Source organism: Macaca fascicularis, chromosome 7 (genome assembly GCF_037993035.2).
Source record: "Macaca fascicularis isolate 582-1 chromosome 7, T2T-MFA8v1.1".
Lineage (NCBI taxonomy): Eukaryota > Metazoa > Chordata > Mammalia > Primates > Cercopithecidae > Macaca > Macaca fascicularis.
Window position 1 is genome coordinate 68530739 of NC_088381.1, and position 20721 is coordinate 68551459.

The 20721-nt window shown below is 40.3% G+C and overlaps 1 protein-coding gene across 21 annotated transcripts in view; it reads left to right on the top strand.

Annotated features, from left to right (window-relative positions):
- The window catches only part of CPEB1 (cytoplasmic polyadenylation element binding protein 1), a 100070-nt gene that overhangs the window by 16853 nt on the left and 62496 nt on the right, over window positions 1–20721 (top strand). For all 21 annotated transcript variants that reach the window (XR_012415293.1, XR_012415294.1, XR_012415296.1 and 18 more), the window contains exon 2: window positions 5221–5395. Coding sequence is in view for 4 of the 21 variants with exons in the window: in XM_015453198.3 (XP_015308684.1) it covers window positions 5221–5395 (175 nt within the window). In the remaining 17 variants the exon portion in view is untranslated. The remainder of the gene's footprint in view (window positions 1–5220; window positions 5396–20721) is intronic.

Consider the following 20721-nt stretch of genomic DNA (forward strand, 5'->3'; position numbering starts at 1 on the left):
GCAGGAGGATTGCTTGAGCCCCGGAGTTCAAGGCTGCAGTGAGCTATGATTGCAGCCCTGTGCTCCAACCTGGGGGACAGACCAAGACGCCACATCTTAAAAAATGTGTGTGTGTGTGGTGTGTGTGTAAATATACACAATACACATGTCGAGCAGCCCTAATCTGAAATCCTCCAAAATCTGAAACTTTTGGAACACCGACACGTCACAAGTAGAAATAACACACCTGAATTCGTGATGGGTGACAGTTAAAACACAGAATTTAATTTCATGTACAGAATTACTAAAAATATTGTATAAAATTAACTTCAGGCTATATGTATGAAATATATATGAAAAATAAATGAATTTGGCCAGGCATGGTAGCTCACGCCTGTAATCCCAGCACTTTGGGAGGCTGAAGTGGGTCAGGACATCAAGACCATCCGGCTAACATGGTGAAACCCCGTTTCTACTAAAAACACAAAAAAATTAGCCAGGCATGATGGCGGGCGCCTGTAGTCCCAGCTACTCAGGAGGCTGGGTGGGAGAATGGTGTGAACCCGGGAGGTAGAGCTTGCATTGAGCCAAGATCGTGCCACTGCACTCCAGCCTGGGGGTGACAGAGCGAGATTCCATCTCAAAAAAAAAAAGAAAAAAAATGAATTCTGTGTTTAGATTTGGGCCCTATCCCCAAGATAGCTCAATATGCAGATATTCCAGAATCCAAAAAAAAAAAAAAAAAAAATCTGAAACACTTCTTGGTCATCTCAGATTTCAGATGAGGGATACTGAACCTGTAGTGGATTCAGCCCTTAGGTCTATTTGAATCATATCTCTTGTCTTTTAATTAAGCATTTTAAGTCAAATGATTAGGAGGAAGAGTTAGGGGGTACCATGAATAGAAGGGCCTGGAGTCTTCAGAGAAATAGTTGCCATAGGTCTTTGGTTCACTTAATGAGCCAGGAGATCCTTCCTCAAGGATCCCTGTCATGGCCTCTGAATAATAGTAATGATACTACTGATAGACAGTATTCATTGGTTCAGCACATAATTACATGCCAGGCCCTACGCTAAGTACTTTGTGTGCATTAATTCACAAAAAGCCTTATGAGATAGTGTTACGTTTATCCCTGTTGTACACAAAGGAGAGTAGTAGATCTTTCCCCATCTGACAGTCCTAGCTTTGATTTTTTTTTTTCCTTCTAAATTGATTAAGGCAAGCATTGGTAATTATAAGATGAAACAGTTTGGAGTATACATTGAACACCTCATTCACTTTTATTATAATTATGTCATCTTAAACTAGAGCTCTGGCTTGATGTACTTGAGAGAAGGGGAGGGAGGCATGTCAGATATCATTTGCCTTGATTTGGGAATCCTGTTCTAACAGGATTAGGAGTGGGGCAGGGTGACCAGACATATTCCTAAATTATATATTTTTTTCCAGGCTCCTTGAAATAGTAAGATTTCCTTCCTCTCCTAAGGAATACCTTTCTCCCAGACTCCCAAGTCTGCATCTGTCCCCTACACTACTGTGGTACTTTCTCACTAATCCTTCTGCCACTTATCTGTGATGTATTTGTTGGTGGTCTCTTTCTAAGACTCACATTGTTATTTACTTGCCTTTAGGTGTGGCAAAGATCTGGAATCTATATGTGTATATATATAGTACTTTCATTACACTAAAAACTAGGTTAATTTTTGTGTATTGAAAAGACAATGCTAACTCCTTAATTTGGCATATGAGGCTTTTCCAGTCTTCTCTCCTATACCTAATGCTGCACCACACTGGACCTCTTTTGATAATGCCTCTCTACTCTCTGTGTTCTTCAGAACTTCCTCTTTACTCTCATTTCCAGGCATATTCTGTCCAAGCCAAGGTGGCTTGGAGGACAATGTATGTATACAGCACATTGTAGTCTGTGTTATGGATGTTTACAGGATCGGGTCTTGGTTCTTTTTCTTTTTTTGAGACAGGGTCTTGCTCTGTCACCCGTGCTGGAGTGCGGTGGCACAATCTCTGCTCACTGAAACCTCTGCCTCCTGGGTTCAAGCATTCCTCCTACCTCAGCTTCCTTAGTAACTGGGACTACTGGCATGCACCACCATACCTGTCTAATGTTATGTATTTTTTTGTAGAAACAGGGTTTTGCTGTGTTGCCCAGGCTGGTCTTGAACTCCTGCCTCAAACATTCCACCCGTCCCAGCCTCCCAAAAGTTCTTTTCCAGACTTCAAAACTTTATTTTGGTTTAGTCTGTGTCTAATCTGCTGCCCCTTGGGGTGCTAACTATAGAGAGCAGGCAGTCGGCTAATGTGTATTAAGCAGTGAAGAATGAAGCATGTAGCCTTAAGATATGCAGATTGTGCCAGGCAGTGGCAAGCGCCTGTAGTCTCAGCTACTTGGGAGGCCAAGATGGGAGGAGCACTTGAGCCCAGGAGTCTCAAGTCCAGCTTGGGCAACACAGCGAGACCTCCTCTCTGTAGATTATAAGTATTTGCATCTTAGTCTTCATGAAGTTGCCTTCCTGAAATTGAGAATCATCTTAGAAATCTACAGTTGTGAAAAGGGCCTTGTGTGTCACTGGATTTAACAGTTCTCAATGGCACCACTCTAGAGTTTGGGAAAACAACCTGCAGGATTGTGTATTTCGGTCTTCACAGTTTGCAGAGGGTACCAGTCCTTTCAAGAATTGGAGGCTGATGTGAGGCTCAAGTTTGTCCCTTTAAGGTCATCCTGCAGAGTTGATAAAACTGTAAATGCTCTTGGTCATTCTCATGCTTACTTGGATTTCAGTAGGCCAAACAAAGTGACATCAGGCCTGTTCTTGTTTTGTTTTGATGTGACCAGCTTATATGTTAAGTGCCAGTTTCGTTACTTGTTCTGTTTTTGTTTTCCCCAAGATAATTGAGGATAATAGAACTGATGAGGCAGGCTCCTCTTAAAAAAATCTGTCAACCAATATTTCATTGCATCTTATTTTGGGCATTGACTGTGGAGAGTGAGGGAGACTGAAGAATGGTACCTACATTTCTGCATTGGGCATCTGGTGGATGGTAGTGTTATTTACTGAGATAGGGAATACCAAAAGAATAGTTTTTGTGTAAGGGTTCATGATTTTATATATGTATATATAGGATTTCTTTTTTCATTCAGTAAGTAATGTCTTGCCCATTTTCTCATGCCAGTTAATAAATAAATAATTAGTGCCAAAATAAGTATGTACTTATAATGACCACATACAGTTGTATAACTTAATCAGTTTGGGTGATTTTACCACTGTTGGTACTTACCTCTCTTGTATTTAATAGTTAATGTTTCCAGATACAGAATAACTACTGTATGCCATGCAAAATGCTTTACATATGTCATCAAAAAGTTTGTATCCTTTTTCCATTTAACAAGTGGGGAAACTGAGGCATAGAGGTTAAGTAACTGTGACATCACACAGCCAGTAAATGGCAGAATGAAAATTTTTTAAAACAGCTGTATTGACATAAAATCTACCTACCCTAAAGTTAACCTTTAATGTACAGTTCATGGGTTTTTAGTCCAGTTGACTCTTGGACAGTGTGGGAGTTAGGAGGACCAACCCCCCACAGTCAAAAATCTGTGTATAACTTTGACTCCCCCAAAACTTAACTAGTAGCCTGCTGTTGACCAGAAGCCTTACCAATAACATAAACAGTTGATCGCATATTTTGTATGTTACATGTATTATATACTGTATTCTTACAATAAAGTAAGCTAGAGAAAAAATATTACTAGAAAATCATAAGAGAAAATATATTTACTGTTCATTAAGTGGAAGTGGATCATAAAGATCTTCATATTTGCCATCTTCACATTGAGCAGGCTGAGGAAGAGGGGGGATTGATTGGTCTTGCTGTCTCGGGGTGGCAGAGGTGGAAGGATGTGGAGGGGATGGCAGGAGAAGCAGGCACAGTCAGTGTAACTTTACAGAAATAATTTGTCTGACTTTTTGCTTTTTCATTTCTGTAAAAATGTTTCTATGTGGTACCAATCCTTCTTCCACTGTTTGCATTAGTTTCAGTGCCTGTATAATAGAAGGGTCCATATTGTAAAAGAAGTCAAAAGCAGTCTTGAATAATCGGAACCCTTTGCCAGATCATCAAATGTCAATTTGTTTTCTGGCATTGCTACTTCAACATCGTCTTCCTTGTCTGGTACTGGTTTGGAGCACTCATCTCTATCAAATTGTCTTCTGCTAATTCGTCTGCTATGGTGTCTGTTAACTCTTGGATTTCTCCAAGATCCATGTCTTGGAAACCTTCACTCCCAACCTTTTTTGTCATATCTACAGTCTCTTTCATGATTTCCTGTATTGGCTCTGTGGTAAATCCTGTGAAGTCATGTACAACGTCTGGAAACAGTTTTCTTTAGCAGGAATTTATTGTTTTGGGCATGATGGCTTTCATGGATTTTTCTGTAACAGTGATGGCATTGTCACTGGTGTATCCTTCCAGACTTTCATGACATTCTCTCTGTTGGGGTTCTCTTCCACGCATTAACAATCCTTTCCATAGAGTAGCATGTGTAATGAGCCTTAAAGGTCCTTATGACCCCTTGATCTGGAGGCTGACTTAGAGATGTTGTATTTGGGGGCATGTATACCTCTTTGTTGTTGAATTTATGGCATTCTGGGTAGCCAGGGGCATTGTCCAGTATTTAAAGAACTTCTGAGTACCTTGCTTATCATAAACACTCATTAAGTGTTTTATTATATAAAAAAGTCCTTTACTGGCAAGGTGATTTCTGACTCTAGGAACAAAATATCCATTGAACCAATTCAGAAAAAGGGTTCTTGTTGTCTAGACCTTCTTGTTGTACAACGAAAGACTGGCAGCTGGTGTTTTATTTTCCCTTAAGGTCCAGAGGTTAGCAGTTTTATAGATAAAGGCAATCCTAATCATAAACCTGACTATATTTGTAGAAAACTAGTAGAGTTAGCCTACCCCTTCTTGCCTTAAATCCTGGTGCTTGATTCTTTTCCTTAATAATATCCATTGTGGAAATTTTTCCAAGAATTGGCCAAGAATATTTTGGTATTTTTTTCTTACAGTTCCGAGTACTTAGCTCATAGTAAACACTCGTTAAGTGTTTTAATATATAAAGAAGATATTTAAGTCCTTCCTACTTTATCTAATTCATAGTGTGGAAAGAAGGGGTCACAGAGGAGTGTAGTAAACCTAAATATCTTTTTTTTTTCTATGTCTAGGAAGAAGAAGCAGGAAGGATAAAAGATTGCTGGGACAACCAGGAAGCACCTGCTCTCTCCACGTGTAGCAATGCCAATATCTTTCGAAGGATAAATGCCATATTGGATAATTCTCTGGATTTCAGTAGAGTCTGCACTACACCTATAAACCGAGGAATTCATGATCATTTGCCAGGTGATTTAGGTTTGAAAACTTGAACGTGGTAGGCATCTGTACAGATCTGCTTCTAGGTAGTGCATGTAAGAGGTCTTCCTTGGAAAGCTTGTGAAGAACAATGTTGAGCTGCCAGCAACACTTGCCTTTTTGTGGTTTAGTTTATGGATTGAATCCCTCTTTGGGTGAAGACTACCTTTAATTAGGATGTGTAAACCTACTTTATGATACACAGAAAGGTTGGGGAAAAAAGAACAGGTCACAGATAACACGAGTATTTATATAAAGAGATATAATGTGAATTACATATGTTACAGATTTTCTGGTAGCCATGTTAAAATTAAGATACAGATGAAATTAATATTTTATTTAACCCAATATATGATAATATGACAACAATTTAATTAATATAAAAACAATGAGATTTTTTATTGTTAGTACTATGACTTCAAAATCCAGTGTGGATCTTACAAGCTTATCTCAGCATGAACATTTCAGGTGTTTAGTGGCTACTGCAACAGCTTTTAAACATGAGTCAGCATGCATTTAGTTTCTATGATCTACTGGATACTCCAAGGAATAGTGGAGATAGAGGGCAGCATCTTCTGAAGTTGACTCTTTCCAAGAGGTGTGGATGTCCTAACGGTGTTTCATTTTGTGGGAGTTGCAACCCATTATAAGAATGTTGAAGTGTTTTTGGTTTGAGTTATTTATTTTGTTTTCGTATTTTCTTTTCCTTTTTTTTTTTTTTTTTGAAACAGAGTCTCGCTCTGTCCCCAGGCTGGAGTGCTGTGGTGTGATCTTGGCTCACTGCAACCACCGACTCCCTGGTTCAAGTGGTTATCCTGCCTCAGCCTCCCTAGTAGCTGGGATTACAGGCACGCACCACCATGCCCAGCTAATTTTTGTATATTTAGTAGAGACGGGGTTTCACATGTTGGCCAGGATGGTCTCGATCTCCTGACCTTGTGATCTGCCTTCCGTGGCCTGCCAAAATGCTGGGATTACAGGCATGAGCCACTGTGCCTGGCCTTTATTTTATATTTTTTTTCTCTTTCTTTTCTTTCTTTTTTTTTTTTTTTTTTTTTTTTTTTGAGACGGAGTCTCGCTCTGTCGCCCAGGCTGGAGTGCAGTGGCGCGATCTCGGCTCACTGCAAGCTCCGCCTCCCGGGTTCACGCCATTCTCCTGCCTCAGCCTCCCGAGTAGCTGGGACTACAGGCGCCCACAACCGCGCCCGGCTAATTTTTTGTATTTTTAGTAGAGACGGGGTTTCACCGTGGTCTCGATCTTCTGACCTTGTGATCCGCCCGCCTCGGCCTCCCAAAGTGCTGGGATTACAGGCGTGAGCCACCGCGCCCGGCCTTCTTTCTTTTCTTTCAAGGCAGAGTCTCGCTCTGTCGCCTAGGCTGGAATGCAGTGGTGCAGTCTCAGCTCACTGTAAGCTCCGCTTCCTGGGTTCAAGCAATTCTCCTGCCTCAGCCTCCCAAGTAGCTGGGATTACAGGCACCCACCACCACACCTGGCTAATTTTTTGTATTTTTAGTAGACATGGGGTTTCACCCTGTTGGGCAGGCTGGTCTCAAACTCCTGACTTTAGGTGATCCACCCACCTCGGCCTCCCAAAGTGCTGGGATTACAGGTGTGAGCCACTGTGCCTGGCCTGTTTGAGTTATTTTAGATGAAAGAATGTATTTTTAATTTTTAAAAATGGACCTTGAAAACAATTAGCAACAATGGGGATTCTCAAACCAAGGACTGATAATTACAGTCGACCCTTGAGCAACACTACTTTGAACTGTGCAGGTCCACTTATATGCAGATGTTTTTCAACCAAAGCTGGAAAATGTGATATTCAAGGGATGTAAAACCCACATATATGGAGGGCTGACTTTTCTGGTATAGGTGGGTTCCTCAGAACCAACTGTGAGACTTGAGTATGTGTGGATTTTGGTATACTGTAGGGGTCCTGGAACCAATTCCCTACATACACCAAAGGACAACGACTGTTTTTAGTTGTAAATTCTTTTATTTATTTTTTAGCTTGGCCTTAGAAATAATTCCCACAAAAATGTAGGAGTATGTGAGCATTAAATAGCTTAATGTTTGAGGGAGAGGCTTATTAAGGAAGAGAGTAACTTGTAGCATTTGCTTTTGTCATACAGGAAGGCAAATGAGAGAAGGGCATACTCGGGGGTTAGGGTAGTTTTTGTCTCTTCTGACTTCTACAAAAGAAAAATATAAGTCATGAGCTAACCCAGTTCTCTTTTAGGGTTATGCTGAGTTAAAAGTTCAGGGAGTCATCTTTCTTAGTTCTACTACATGATCTCTTTTTCTCCTTTGAGAAAATTGCATGTATTGTGTCCCAGTAAGAATGACAGGCCAGGCATGATGACTTAAACCTGTAATTGAGGCTGGAGCAGGTGGATCACTTGAAGCCAGGAGTTCGAGACCAACCTGGGCAACATAGTGAAACCCTGTCTACAAAAAAAATAGAAAAATTAGCAGAATGTGGTGTGTGCACCTAGTTGCAGCTACTTGGAGAATGAGGTGGGAAGATCACTTGAGTCTGGGAGGTCGAGGCTGCAGTGAACCGTGGTTGTGCCACTGTACTATACAGCCTGGGTGACAGAACAGGACCCCTGCCCACCTCCACCAAAAAATAAAAGCATGACACTCAACAATTCAACAATGGCTTAAACCTCACTGGGTTGTTTCAGAGATGCTGGAAACTTTTCTAGTTTACAGGAAAATATTTTTCAGCTAATACTAGGTGTTGGACCTAAGGGAAAGGACCCATGATTGATGGGAGAGGAGCTTTCAGGAATGTATGTTTGCAACTGTCCAGGGAGCCCAGTGACTTCACTGGTAAGATGCCGGGGTCTGGTGAGGGTGTTGTTACCATTATACTCTGCCCAGGGTCAGTAGCTGAAGTACAAGTTATAGACTTCTTGGGCTCTTCAACTCCTTTTCAGCTTCTTAGAACCTTCTAAGAGAAACAGGAGGAAGATCTTGAGGAAATTGGGAAACCTGGGTTCTAAGCTTGACCCTGGTCAGTGAGATAAAAGGTCAGTTTTCTCAGCTGTAGGACAGAATGGTACCTGTTCAACCTGACTCACAGGTGTCTTATGGGAGTCAGATGTTAAGACAACACTGCAGATTTAAGGAAACTCGAGGGATTGTAGGAAAGGTTTCTGTCAGAGGTAGCTGATGTTTTTGAGCCCTTCACATATACCTAGCCCCTCCCTTGTGTGGTCAGCTCTCTGCTTTCCACTTGTGATTCAGCTCAGGGCTGTGGGCCTGTGTTCTCAAGTGGTGAAACAAGGATGCCTGGCCTACAGTAGAGAGCATTTTTCCTGTGTTAACCAGCAAAAATACCAACCTTGTGGTTAATGAGGAAGTAAACTAGGATATATATTTTTCTATGAAGAACCTTAAGAAATAACCCAAACTTGTAGCTTCTGATCAAAAGTAATTTTGTTACCTGAAGGAAATAATCAGAATTATGAAAACCTAAGATTGTTTATGGACAGCATTATAACTAGGGACAATTTGGTAACAGAATGTTAAGTAAATGATAGGAAAGTTGTATCATGGAGTATCCTGTACCATAAAATATAATGTTTGTAGAAGACTACTTAATGGCAAAGAAAGATAACTACAGTGTCTGAAATGAAAAAAACAAAGTGTAAGACAGGTGTAAAAAAGCAAAATGTATAAAAGCTAAGTGTCAAAAGAATGGCCTTAAGTATATATGCATAGAAAAACCCTAAAGTGGTATAAATGTGACAGTGAAGGTGGGTAATACAGAAAAAAATTATGGGTAATTTTTTTTTTCCTGAGACGGAATCCCGCTCTGTTGTCCAGGCTGAAGTGCAGTGGCGTGATCTCGGCTCACTGCAACCTCCGACTCCCGGGTCCAAGTGATTCTTCTGCGTCGGTCTCCTGAGTAACTGGGATTACAGGTGTGCGCCACCATGCCTGGCTAATTTTTGTATTAGTAGAGATGGGGTTTCACCACATTGGCCAGGCTGGTCTTGAACTCCTGACCTCAAGTGATCCACCTGCCTTGGCCTTCCAAACTTCTGGGATTACAGACATGAGCCACCGCACCTGACTGGGTAATTTTTTTCTGTATACTTTTCCCCACTAGTTCTTCTAAAACAAACATTTTATAATAAATTTTCAAATGGCGTATATCCTAACACAGTGTTTCACATTGTTAGTTGCATGCATAACCCAGTTGGTAAAACATCATTGGAAAAGTGCTGTGATAGGGTCAGGGAGACCCTATCAGGTTTAGTTGAGAACTAGGAAACACTTCTGGTCAAAGCAGCATTTGAAATAGGCTTTGAAGACAATTAAAATTACTTTAGTCTTAACTGGAGGTTGAGTAGATTTTTTTTTTTTTCTGTTGCCCCAGAATTGGCCATTAGGGCCCAAAGCTGAGAATAAAGAGCTGTTAAGTGAGCTGTGGTGTAATGAGAATCCCTAAGAGGTGGGACCAGATACCTCCTGCCAGGGCTTACCTAAAGGTCACAGAGCTGTCCCTCCTACCACAAACATTAGCTCAACCCTTCCCTGGCCTATAAAGAGGATCACATAAGGAGGGGGTAGCATTTGAAGTGATTCCCTCCCGTCTGTGGAGAAGGGTGGGATAGGATGTGGCTGTGTTGTTCAAGCCAAGCAAGAGGGTCTTCCAAGAGAAATATTTGTGTAGATGGAGAATGCTTTCAAGAAAGAAGACAAGGTTGAACCCCTGGTTGGACAACTGACTTGCTGTCTGTCCCTGACTGAATAGAGATTAATGAGAAATTAAGAGATGTGGGCTGGGTGCAGTGACTCATGCCTGTAATCCCAGCACTTTGGGAGGCGGGCAGATCACTTGAGGTCAGGAGTTCGAGACTAGCCTGACCAACATGGTGAAACTTTGTCTCTACTAAAAATACAAAGATTAACTGGGCATGATGGTGTGTGCCTGTAGTCCGGGAGGCTGAGGCAGGAGAATTTCTTGAACCTGGGAGTTGGAGGTTACAGTGAGCCAAGGTCGCACCACTGCACTCCAGCCTGGGTGATAGAGTGAGACTCTGGAGAGAGATGTGGTGGGGTGGGGAAAGAGAGTAGCTGGAGCATCTGAATTCTCTGTTTATATCAAGAAAGTTGTGATTTGCTGTGGTTTAAGAGGGTTTTGCAAAGGCCTGAGCTTTTGGGCTGGTACCCCACCAAGAAGGCCCTTGTTGCATGGTGGGTGGTGGGAGCTAGGGTGGGGCTGGAAGGTAAGGCCAGAGCTGGATTTCCTACCCCAACAACTGTCCAGTGGAGATGAGAGGGATGTCTGCCGTCTAGAGGGCCCTCTCCACATTCCCTACTCCTTTAAGCCATAGAGCTTTTGGAATCTGAGGAATGGAGAAAATGGGCTGCAAATGGACATGTGATTTAAGCATTAATGCGTCGAGTTTTTACTAACAGTGTCTGTAAAGATGTGAAAAGTGGTGAAACATCATTAAGGGACATCTTAACTGCTATATGGGTAGGGAGACAATATTTAGGCTGGAGGCAATGATTGGAGGAACAGTTTCATGTTAACTCACCGAGATGCCATTTCTCAATAACCAGTTAAAATAGCTTGGAGGTTTAGAAAGGAATTGATTAGTCAAAGCAGTCCTAAGTAAGGTTTAGGACTGATATGTTGATTTAACAGTTTTTAAAAACTGAAATACAATATACATACAGGAAAGTATATGCTGTATCATAGGTGAAGAGCTCCAACTTTCCCAAAATGAACACAACCATGTAACCAGCTCCCAGACCTAAATAGATTGCAGACTTTTAATGTAGGACCAAAGAATTGTATAGTTGTAGCTCGATGTTGGAATTTTTTTTTTTTTTTTTTTTTTTTTGAGACTGAGTTTGGCTTTTGTTGCCCAGGTTGGAGTGCAATGGCGGGATCTTGGCTCACTGCAACCTCTGCCCGGGTTCAAGTGATTCTCCTGCCTCAGGCTCTTGAGTAGCTAGTATTACAGGCATGCGCCACCATGCCCGGCTAATTTTGTATTATATTTTAGTAGAGACAGGGTTTCTCCATGTTGGTCAGGCTGGTCTTGAACTCCTGGCCTCAGGTGATCTGCCCGCCTTGGCCTCCCAAAGTGCTGCGACACCGCACCCGCCCTGGATTTTTTTTTTTTTTTTTTTTTTTTTTAAAGAAACATGGTCTCACTATGTTGCCCAGGCTAGTCTCAGACTCCTGGCCTCAAGCAATCCTCCAGCCTCAGCCTCCCAAGTTGCTGGGATTACTGACATGACTAATGTTGAATTTTTGACTGAGACGGTTTCACTCCTTATTGTACTGGATCATAAACCGTACATCACTAAATTGTCTGAAAAGCTATTCCAAAACAAAGTTTAATACATTCAGTCCCAGCTTGCAGGAAATGATTGAAATTACTCTCATGAAGTCTTGTTTCCCACAAAATAAACTTTTGTGAAACCTTACTATGTGGCTGTAACAGTTAAGTGATAACGATTTAACTTGTGTTATTGAAGTTAACTTACAGAAAAGTACAAGTGTACTTGTTCACTGAATTTTTATACACTGAACACATCTTGTATAACTCCTCACATGTAGAGGCAAAAATTAAGAATACACTAAAATTCCCCTTGCAATCCTTTCAGTCTCTAATTTACAAAGGGCAATTGTTCTGCTAACTTTTTTTCTGAGATGGGGTATCACTCTGTCTCACCTAGGCTGCAGCACGATCATAGCTCACTGCGCTGCAGCCTTGAACTCCTGGGCTCAAGTGATCCTCTTGCCTCAGCCTTCTGAGTAGCTGGGACTGCAAGCATGCACCACCATGCCCAACTAATTTTTTTTTTTTTAAGTTTTTGTAGAGACAAAGTTCTGTAGGATCTTGCTGTGTTGACCAGTCTGGTCTTGAACTCTTGGGCTCAAGCAAGTTCCTTGCCCTGGCTTCCCAAAGTGTTGGGATTATAGTTGTGAGCCACCACACCCAGTTCATGCTGACTTTTAATTGCATAGTTCAATTTTGCCTGATTTTGAATTTACATAAATGGAATCACAGATTTGTACTTTTTTTTTTTTTTAGACAGAGTCTTGCTCTGTCGCCCAGGCTGCAGTGCAGTGGCGTGACCTTGGCTCCCTGTATCCTCCACTTCCCGGGTTCAAGGGATTCTTCTGCCTCAGCCTCCTGAGTAGCTGGCACTACAGTCGAGCGCCATCATGCCTGGCTAATTTTTGTATTTTTAGTAGAGACATAGTAGAGACATATTGGTCATATTATATTCACCATATTGGCCAGGCTGTTCTCAAACTCCTGACCTCGTGATCATCCCGCCTCAGCCTCCCAAAGTGCTGGGATTACAGGCATGAGCCACTGTGCCGGCCCAGGTATGTACTCTTTAGCTGTGAGTTTCATCCATATTGCAACTGGTTGTGGATCATTCATTTCTGTTGCTTTACAGTATTTCATTGTATGAATGTACCAATGATTATTCGTTATACTGTTAATAGGCATTTGAGTTGTTTCCAGTTTGGGGCCATTGTGAGTAGTGCTGCTATTATCTTTTGGTGAATTAATTTCTCTTGATTATCTTCCTTAGGAGAGGGTATACATATGTTTATCTTTGAGATGCTGCCAGTTTTTCTCAGTGGTTATACCAGTTTGCACTTCTAGTAGTGTACAGTGTTTTGCGTTGTTTCATATCCTCATCATTGTCTTTCATTTTAGCCATTTTGGAGAGTATGTAGCAGTATCTGTTGTGGTTTTAATGTTCATTTCCTTGGTGACTAATGAAGTTGAGCACATTTGCATGTTTATTGGCCTTTGGATATCCTTTTTCTTGAAGTGTCTCTTCATGCCTTATACTCATTTTTCTTAGGGTTATCTACCTTTTTGTTGTTTACTTGTAGCAGTTCTTTATATAAGCCACATGAGTTCTGTCTCTGAAATATGTATTACAATTATTTTCTTCGAGTCTGTGGTTTGCCTTTGTACTCTTAATTGGTGTCTTTTGAATAACAGAAAACTTAAATTGTAATGAAGTATAATTTAATGACTTTATTCCATTGTGCTTAATGCTTGTGGCCTGTTTAAGAAATATTTGCCTATTCCAAGGTCATGGAGGTAGTATATGTTTCTTTTCAAAAGTTGTTTTACCTTTCACACTTAGATTTGCAACTCATCTGGAATTTTGTTTTGTACATGGTGTAAGCTAGAGGGAGAAGATTTATTTTGTTCTGTGTGGATAACCAGTTGACTCAGCATCATTTTGGTGGAAGAAATTTCTTCTAAATTGTATTGCCATGTCGCCTTTCTCATAAATCAGGCATCCATAGTATATGTACAGATCAGTTTCTGGATACTCTCTTCTCTTCCATTGGTCTATTTATCTGTCCTTGTCTTAATTATTGTAGCTTTATAATAGGCCTTGATAGTTGGTAGTGAAGCCCTTCAACTTTGTCTTTTTGGATTCTTGGCTTTTCTTGGATCTTCACATTTCTATATAAATTATAAATTCAGCTCATCAGTCCAGGCTCCACCCCCCGCCCCACATACACAAAGTTCTACTAGGATTTTGACTGGGATTGCATTAAACCTGTGAATCAAGTTCTGGATCATGGATGTGTTGACAAGTCTTCTAATTTAAGAAGTTGGTATATCCCTTTGCTTATCTGGTTTTTAAAAATTTTTGGCTGGGCGCAGTGGCTCACACCTGTAATCCCAGCACTTTGGGAGGCTGAGGTGGGAGAATCATGAGGTCAGGAGATCGAGACCATCCTGGCTAACACGGTGAAATCCCGTCTCTACTAAAAAAAATACAAAAAAAAAAAAATTAGCCAGGCATGGTGGCGGGCACCTGTAGTGCCAGCTACTCAGGAGGCTAAGGCAGGAGAATGGTGTGAACCCAGGAGGTGGAGCTTGCAGTGAGCCAAGATTGCGCCACTGCACTCCAGCCTGGGCGACAGAGCGAGACTCCGTATCAAAAAAAAAAAAAAATTTCTCAGTGTTTGTAGATGTCTTGCACATTCTTTATCTCTAGGTTTTGATGGTATTTAATACTAATGTAAAGGATTTTTTTGTTTGTTTGCTTTTTAGTGCCATTTTCTGTTTGCTGCTGTGACAGCCCTATCTAGTGTTGGCTCCAGAAGTAGGTATTTCAGGTTTTGGACATTTGAGTCCCTCTTAAGTGCGAATTGTTTTGTGGTGACCTGTCTCCCAAATAGTCTATAGTTTTGAGATGTGAGTTAGTTTTATTGCTTTTGTTTATCTGTGAGTTTCAGAGGATATATGGAGAGATTTGCATCTAGGCAACTGCCAGTTCCTGTAGGAACGAGGAAGTCTGATTTTGCTGATGTTGTTTGAAGAATATATATAAAAATATTCTCTCTCATATATACATACATATGTATTGTGCGTTTGTCAATGTGTATATGAGAGAGAATATACATGTGTATATATGTGTATACAATATATATATTGACAAAATATACACAAAAAGTGTTTTTGCCTCTTAGAATGTCTAAGATTGAGAAGACTGACCTTACCAAGAATTGGCAGGGATGTTGAATAACTGAAACTGTCAAACTGCTGAGGAATGCAAAATGGTACAACTTTTTAGAAAACAGTTTGGCAGATTCCTAAAAGGTTAAGTGTTTATCTATCATAAGACCCAGTGGTTCCACTCTTTAAGTTTCTTTTTTTTTTTTTTTAATAAGCTTACATTTTAGCATAGCTTTCAATTAATAGAAAAGTTACAGAGAAGTTACACAAGTTATTAATAGAATTAATAACTTTAATATAATTAATAACAATTAATAGAAAAGTTACAAAGATAGCACAGAGAATTCCTGTATATCCTGTAATTAGTTTCCCCCTATTTTGCTAACATCTTACGTTAGTATTGTGCATTTGTCACACCTAATGAAGCAATATTGATATTGTAGTCTGTATTTTATTTGGATTTTCTTAGTTTTTACCTAATGTGCTTTTTCTGTACCAGGATCCCACCCAGAATATCACATTAGTCATCATGTAGGCTCCTCCAGACTGTGGCAGTTTCTCAGACTTTCCTTATTTTCGATTATGTTGACGGTTTTGAGTAGTATTGGTCACACTCAAGAGAAGTGACACCATTTATCCATATACAAACTTAACACAAATGTTTATAGCCTCTTTATATATAATAGCCAAAACCTGGAAACAACCCAGATGGCCATCAGTAGATGAATGGATAAACAAATGCAAAGGAGTACTGCTCAGCAGTAAAGAGGAATAAACTATTGATGCTACTACAGCATGGATGAATTTCAGGATAGTTATGCTCAGCGAAAGAAGCCAGACAAAAGAGTATACTACATAATTCTGTTTGCTCAGAATTCTATCAAATGCCAACTAACCTCTAGTGACAGCAGGGAGATCGGTGGTTGCCTGGGCAAGAGGACTCAGAGGTGGGTAGAAAAGGATTTCAAAAGGGCATTAAACTTTTGGGGCAGAACTTGAGGATAAGAGGTCAAATAATGAAATAAGCTTTTGGGAAGATGGATACGTTCATTATCTTGACTTTTGGTAATGGTTTCGTGGGTATGTATACATAGGTTGAAACATCAAATTCTGCACTTTAAATACATGCAGTTTATATGTCAGTTAGGTCTCAAAGCTGTTAACCTTTACAAACATAGTTATCTCTGAATGGTAGGATTTAAATGCACATACTTGCTTTTATAGAGTTTTTTTGCTTTTAAAAATTTGAAACAGCCTGGCCAACATGGTGAAACCCTGTCTCTACTGAAAATACAAAAATTAGCCGGGCATGGTGCCGTGCATCTGTAATCCCAGCTACTTGGGAGGCTGACGCAGGAGAATCACTTGAACCCGGAAGGTGGAGGTTGCAGTGAGCTGAGATCGGGCCACTGCACTCTAGCCTGGGTGATGACAAGAGTGAAACTCCGTCTCAAAAAAAAAAAAAATTTAAAAAGAGGAACATAAAATAATGTATCTACCACTGATCTTTAACAAAAGTTAAGATTTTGATATGTTCGATTCAGACCTTTATTCAGACAATATAAAAATCAAATAAAAATTTTTCACTTAAGTGTACTCATTTCCTCATTTTCCTAGAGATAACTCTCCTGAAGTTGGTGTATTTCCTTACCATCCATGTTTTTATACTTCTCTGTGTATGTCCATAAACATCATTTTACTTTTTTATGTAAATAAAACATACACTGAGGAAAATGCACAATTAAAGTATATAACTGGGTAAATTGTCACAAAACAAATACACTCATGCTCTCAAGCTCAAATCAAGAAATAGAATGATATCAGCAACTAAGAAGACCCCTCATGCCCCCTCCTAATTGTCATATGTTTTAAATCTTTATGCAAAGAATATGACATTATCTTCCTGGCATTTTCTTTTTTCCATGTATCCTATTTATAATGTGTACATATTGATAGTTATTTGTGAGTAAAATCAGTACATTTTAATTGCTTTGTAGTAATATTTTACATAAATATATACAATATCCCTCTTGGTAAATGGTTAGGTATGTATTTTTTGCTGTATTTAGGCAAATCTTTAAGTATATATTTTTTGCTATTATAAACAATATTTTGGTGAACATCCTTGTTTATGTCTCCTGTGCACACATCACAAGAGCTTCCTTGAGTATGTACCTAGAAGTTAATTGCCGAGTTTGGTATACTGTCTTCACACTTCAAGTTGCTGGGTACTTTTTCAAAGTGCGTTTACCAGTTTATAATCCTGCTAGGATTTCATGAGTTTTCAGTCACATTCCTTGTAGACTCTAGGTATTGTCATACTTCAAAATTCCAGTTGATACAGCTGTAAATCCAACTTTGATTTTGTTTTCTTTATATTATAAAATACTTTCTGAAGTTAAAATAATACATGTAGCATATATGATCTGGCATCAACCCAGAGAAAGTTTCTAGAATTGTGTCCCAGGGTTCTTTTCCTTTATGCCATTCTGTCTGCTGTTTCTTGACATTCCATGCATATTATATAATTAAAATCATTGACTTAGATGAAGTTGTGCAACGAATGCTCTTCTGCTACATAGTTGACAACTAAATTGACTGTCTTCCTGGAAGAATTCTTTTATTCAAGGTTGACTTGGTTGTCACTTCAGAAATTTTCTCACACTGTCCTGCTTCCCATGTTCTGTAGTGTGTCAATCGTGAAATAAAGCAAGGTCCTTCTTGGCTCTTTCTGTTTATTTGTGGATCCATCATGTGGTGTTGTAAACATATATACTTAAAATGGGAGGATAGGGTACAGTTTTGAAAAAAACATTGTTCGTCCATTTCATAATAAACCCAAACAAAGGTAGGGTACAGGCTCTGAATGCAGATGACCTGAGAACAAATTCTGGTTGTGCTACTTACTTGCTGTGACCTTGGCTTAAATTTCATCTTTAGACAGATAGGTAGTAATAGTACCCATTTGTGGGAGTTTTGTGAAACTTAAATAAGGTTTGTATTGAATACAATCTACAATGGTGCACATAACTGCACTTACTAAATGGTGATGGTGATTGTATAGTGTGGGTATATATAGATGCAGTTGTGAGAGCATTGGCTGAGGTCATGTGTGTATATATATGTATATACACACACACACACACATATTTGTATTTTAAAGAGTTGATTGAACAAGGTTTTCTGTTTAGACTGTAAGTCTTTTGAAAAATATGTAAAGACTAGGTCTTAAATATCCTTGGGTTTCGTTTCGTTTCTTTTTTTTTTTTTAAAGGTCTTCTGAAATCCTTGGATTTCTAATCCTCAGTATTGGGCCTGGTGCATGTTAGGTAACATTATACAATTGCTTAATGAATACATTCTCTCAAACTGGATGCCTAAGCTGAAAAAGGCCCTCATTTTGTGTTCAAATTGTACTCCCCCCACATTCGGTACTGATAATATCTAGGAATTTACTTGCAGTTTTGTATATGTGTATGTGTACACAATGGTTATTTATTTAGACTTCAGTAATTTTTACTGATTACTTAGATTATCATTGTGTTTTGTTTAATTCTTGGACTAGTTTAATGGACTTTTCCAAATTGTTAAATATAGAATATATGGAAACTTGCATAAACACCTGTATACTTTAATCAGTTATACAGCAGACACCCACATAACCACTACCCAGGTCAAGAAATAGAATATTACAGATGAGTGCAGTGGCTCATGCCTGTAATCCCAGCACTTTGAGAGGTTAAGGTGGGAGCCCAGGAGTTCGAGGCTTCAGTGAGCTATGATCATGCTGCTGTACTGCAACCTGGGAGCAAGACCTATATTTTTATATGGTTAAGAGGGCCAAAGAGGTCGCTGGGAGCCTCCCAAGGAGGCTAGTCCCTTCCCAGCAGCCCCCGGGGCTGTTCCGGGGTGGGGGGTCTTAGAGCCCCAGGCTCCCACCCAGGGTGCATGTCTCTCTCCTGGAGGGCTTTCCCAGGTGGCAGCAAGGCCACCAGGTGGCAGAGGCATGCCAGCAGGGACTCAGAAGCAGCGAGGCTGAAGAGGACACTGGGAGCCTCCCAAGGAGACCAGTCACTTCCCAGCAGCCTCCAGGGCTATCCTGGCGGGGTCGTAGAGTTCCAGGCTCCCATGCAGGGTGTATGTCTTTTTCCCGGGGTTGGGGGGGGGACTTGTTTCCAGTCTTAGGGGAGGGGCTATTAGTGAACTTCTCAGCATTTCTCCTTTAAATATGCTGAAGTTTTTGTGAATGTTTTTTATCTGATTAAGAAAGTTATTTTCAGACTTTGCCAAGAGGCTTAAAAAAAAAAAAAATTTGCAGGGTGCAGTGGCTCATGTCTATAATCCCAGCACTTTGGGAGGTTGAGGTGGGCAGATCACTTGAACCCAGGACTTAGAGACCAGCCTGGGCAATGTAGTGAAACCCTATCTGTACAAAAGTACAAAAAGCCGAGTGTGGTGGCATGCACCTGTAGTCCCAGTTACTTGGTGCTGAGATGGGAGGATCGCTTGAGCTCAGGAGGCAGAGATTGCAGTAAGCCAAGACCGTGCCACTGCACTCTAGCCTGGGTGACAGAGCCAGACACTGTCTCCAAAAAAGAAAAAAATAATAATAAATCATGAATGTTATTAAATTATATCAGTTTTCTGCATCTATTCATTTAACTTTTCTCCTGTATTCTATAGATGTAGGAATAACATTCAGGGAAGAATACCAGAGTAAAGCCAACTTTGCTTTCCTGGAATTAACTCAAGTTGTTCATAATATAAGTTATTTAGTATATTCTTTGGTTTTCGTTTGTAAATGTTATCTTTAGGATTTTTGTGTTCATGCACATAAGAGATAAGCTTGTAATTTTCCTTCCTTAAAATATTCCTGGTGTCAGAGTTGTTAGCTTCTTGAAGCAAATCATTAGCTTAAGGTTTTTTTTTTTTTCCCACCTGTTGTTGGGAAGAGCTTGTGTGCAATTTATAATAGTCTTTCTTAAATTTTGGTATAATTCATTGCTGAAGCCATCTGGGCCTGGAGTGTGTTTTTGTTTTTGTTTTTTTGAGGAAGAGTTTTTAAAATGTGGATTCAGTTTTTTGTTTTGTTTTTTGGGTTTTTTTTGAGACAGAGTCTCACTGTATTGCCCAGGCTGGAGTGCAGTGGTACAGTCTTGGCTTACTGTAACCTCCGCCCCCCAGGTTCAAGCGATTCTCCTGCCTCAGCAGCCCGAGTAGCTGGGATTACAGGAGCCTGCCACCACACCTGGCTAATTTTTGTATTTTTAGTAGAGATGGAGTTTCACCATCTTGGCCATACTGATCTTGAACTCCTGACCTCATGATCCACCCACCTTGGACTCCCAAAGTGCTGGGATTACAGGTGTGAGCCACCATGCCTGGCCCAGTTTTTAAAACACAATTATCCAAATTTCTGTGTCTTTTTTTTTTTTTTTTTTTAAGACAGACTCTTACTCTGTCGCCCAGGCTGGAGTGCAGTAGTGTGATCTCAGCTCACTGCAACCTCTGCCTCCTGGGCTCAAGCGATTCTCCTGCCTCTGCCTCCCAAGTAGCTGGGACTACAGGGGTGCTCCACCACGCCTGGCTAATTTTTGTATTTTTAGTAGAGATGGGATTTCACCATGTTAGCCAGGCTGGTCTCGAACTCTTGACCTCAGGTAATCTGCCCACCTCAGCCTCCCAGAGTGCTGGGGTTATAGGCGTGAGCCTCTGCACCTGGCTCGAATTTCTATTTCTTCTTCTAAGTTTTGCTAAGTTGTGTTTTTCTAGGAATTTCTCCATTTCATTTAAATTTTCAAATTCATTGGCATAAAAGTTTATGTAAAAGC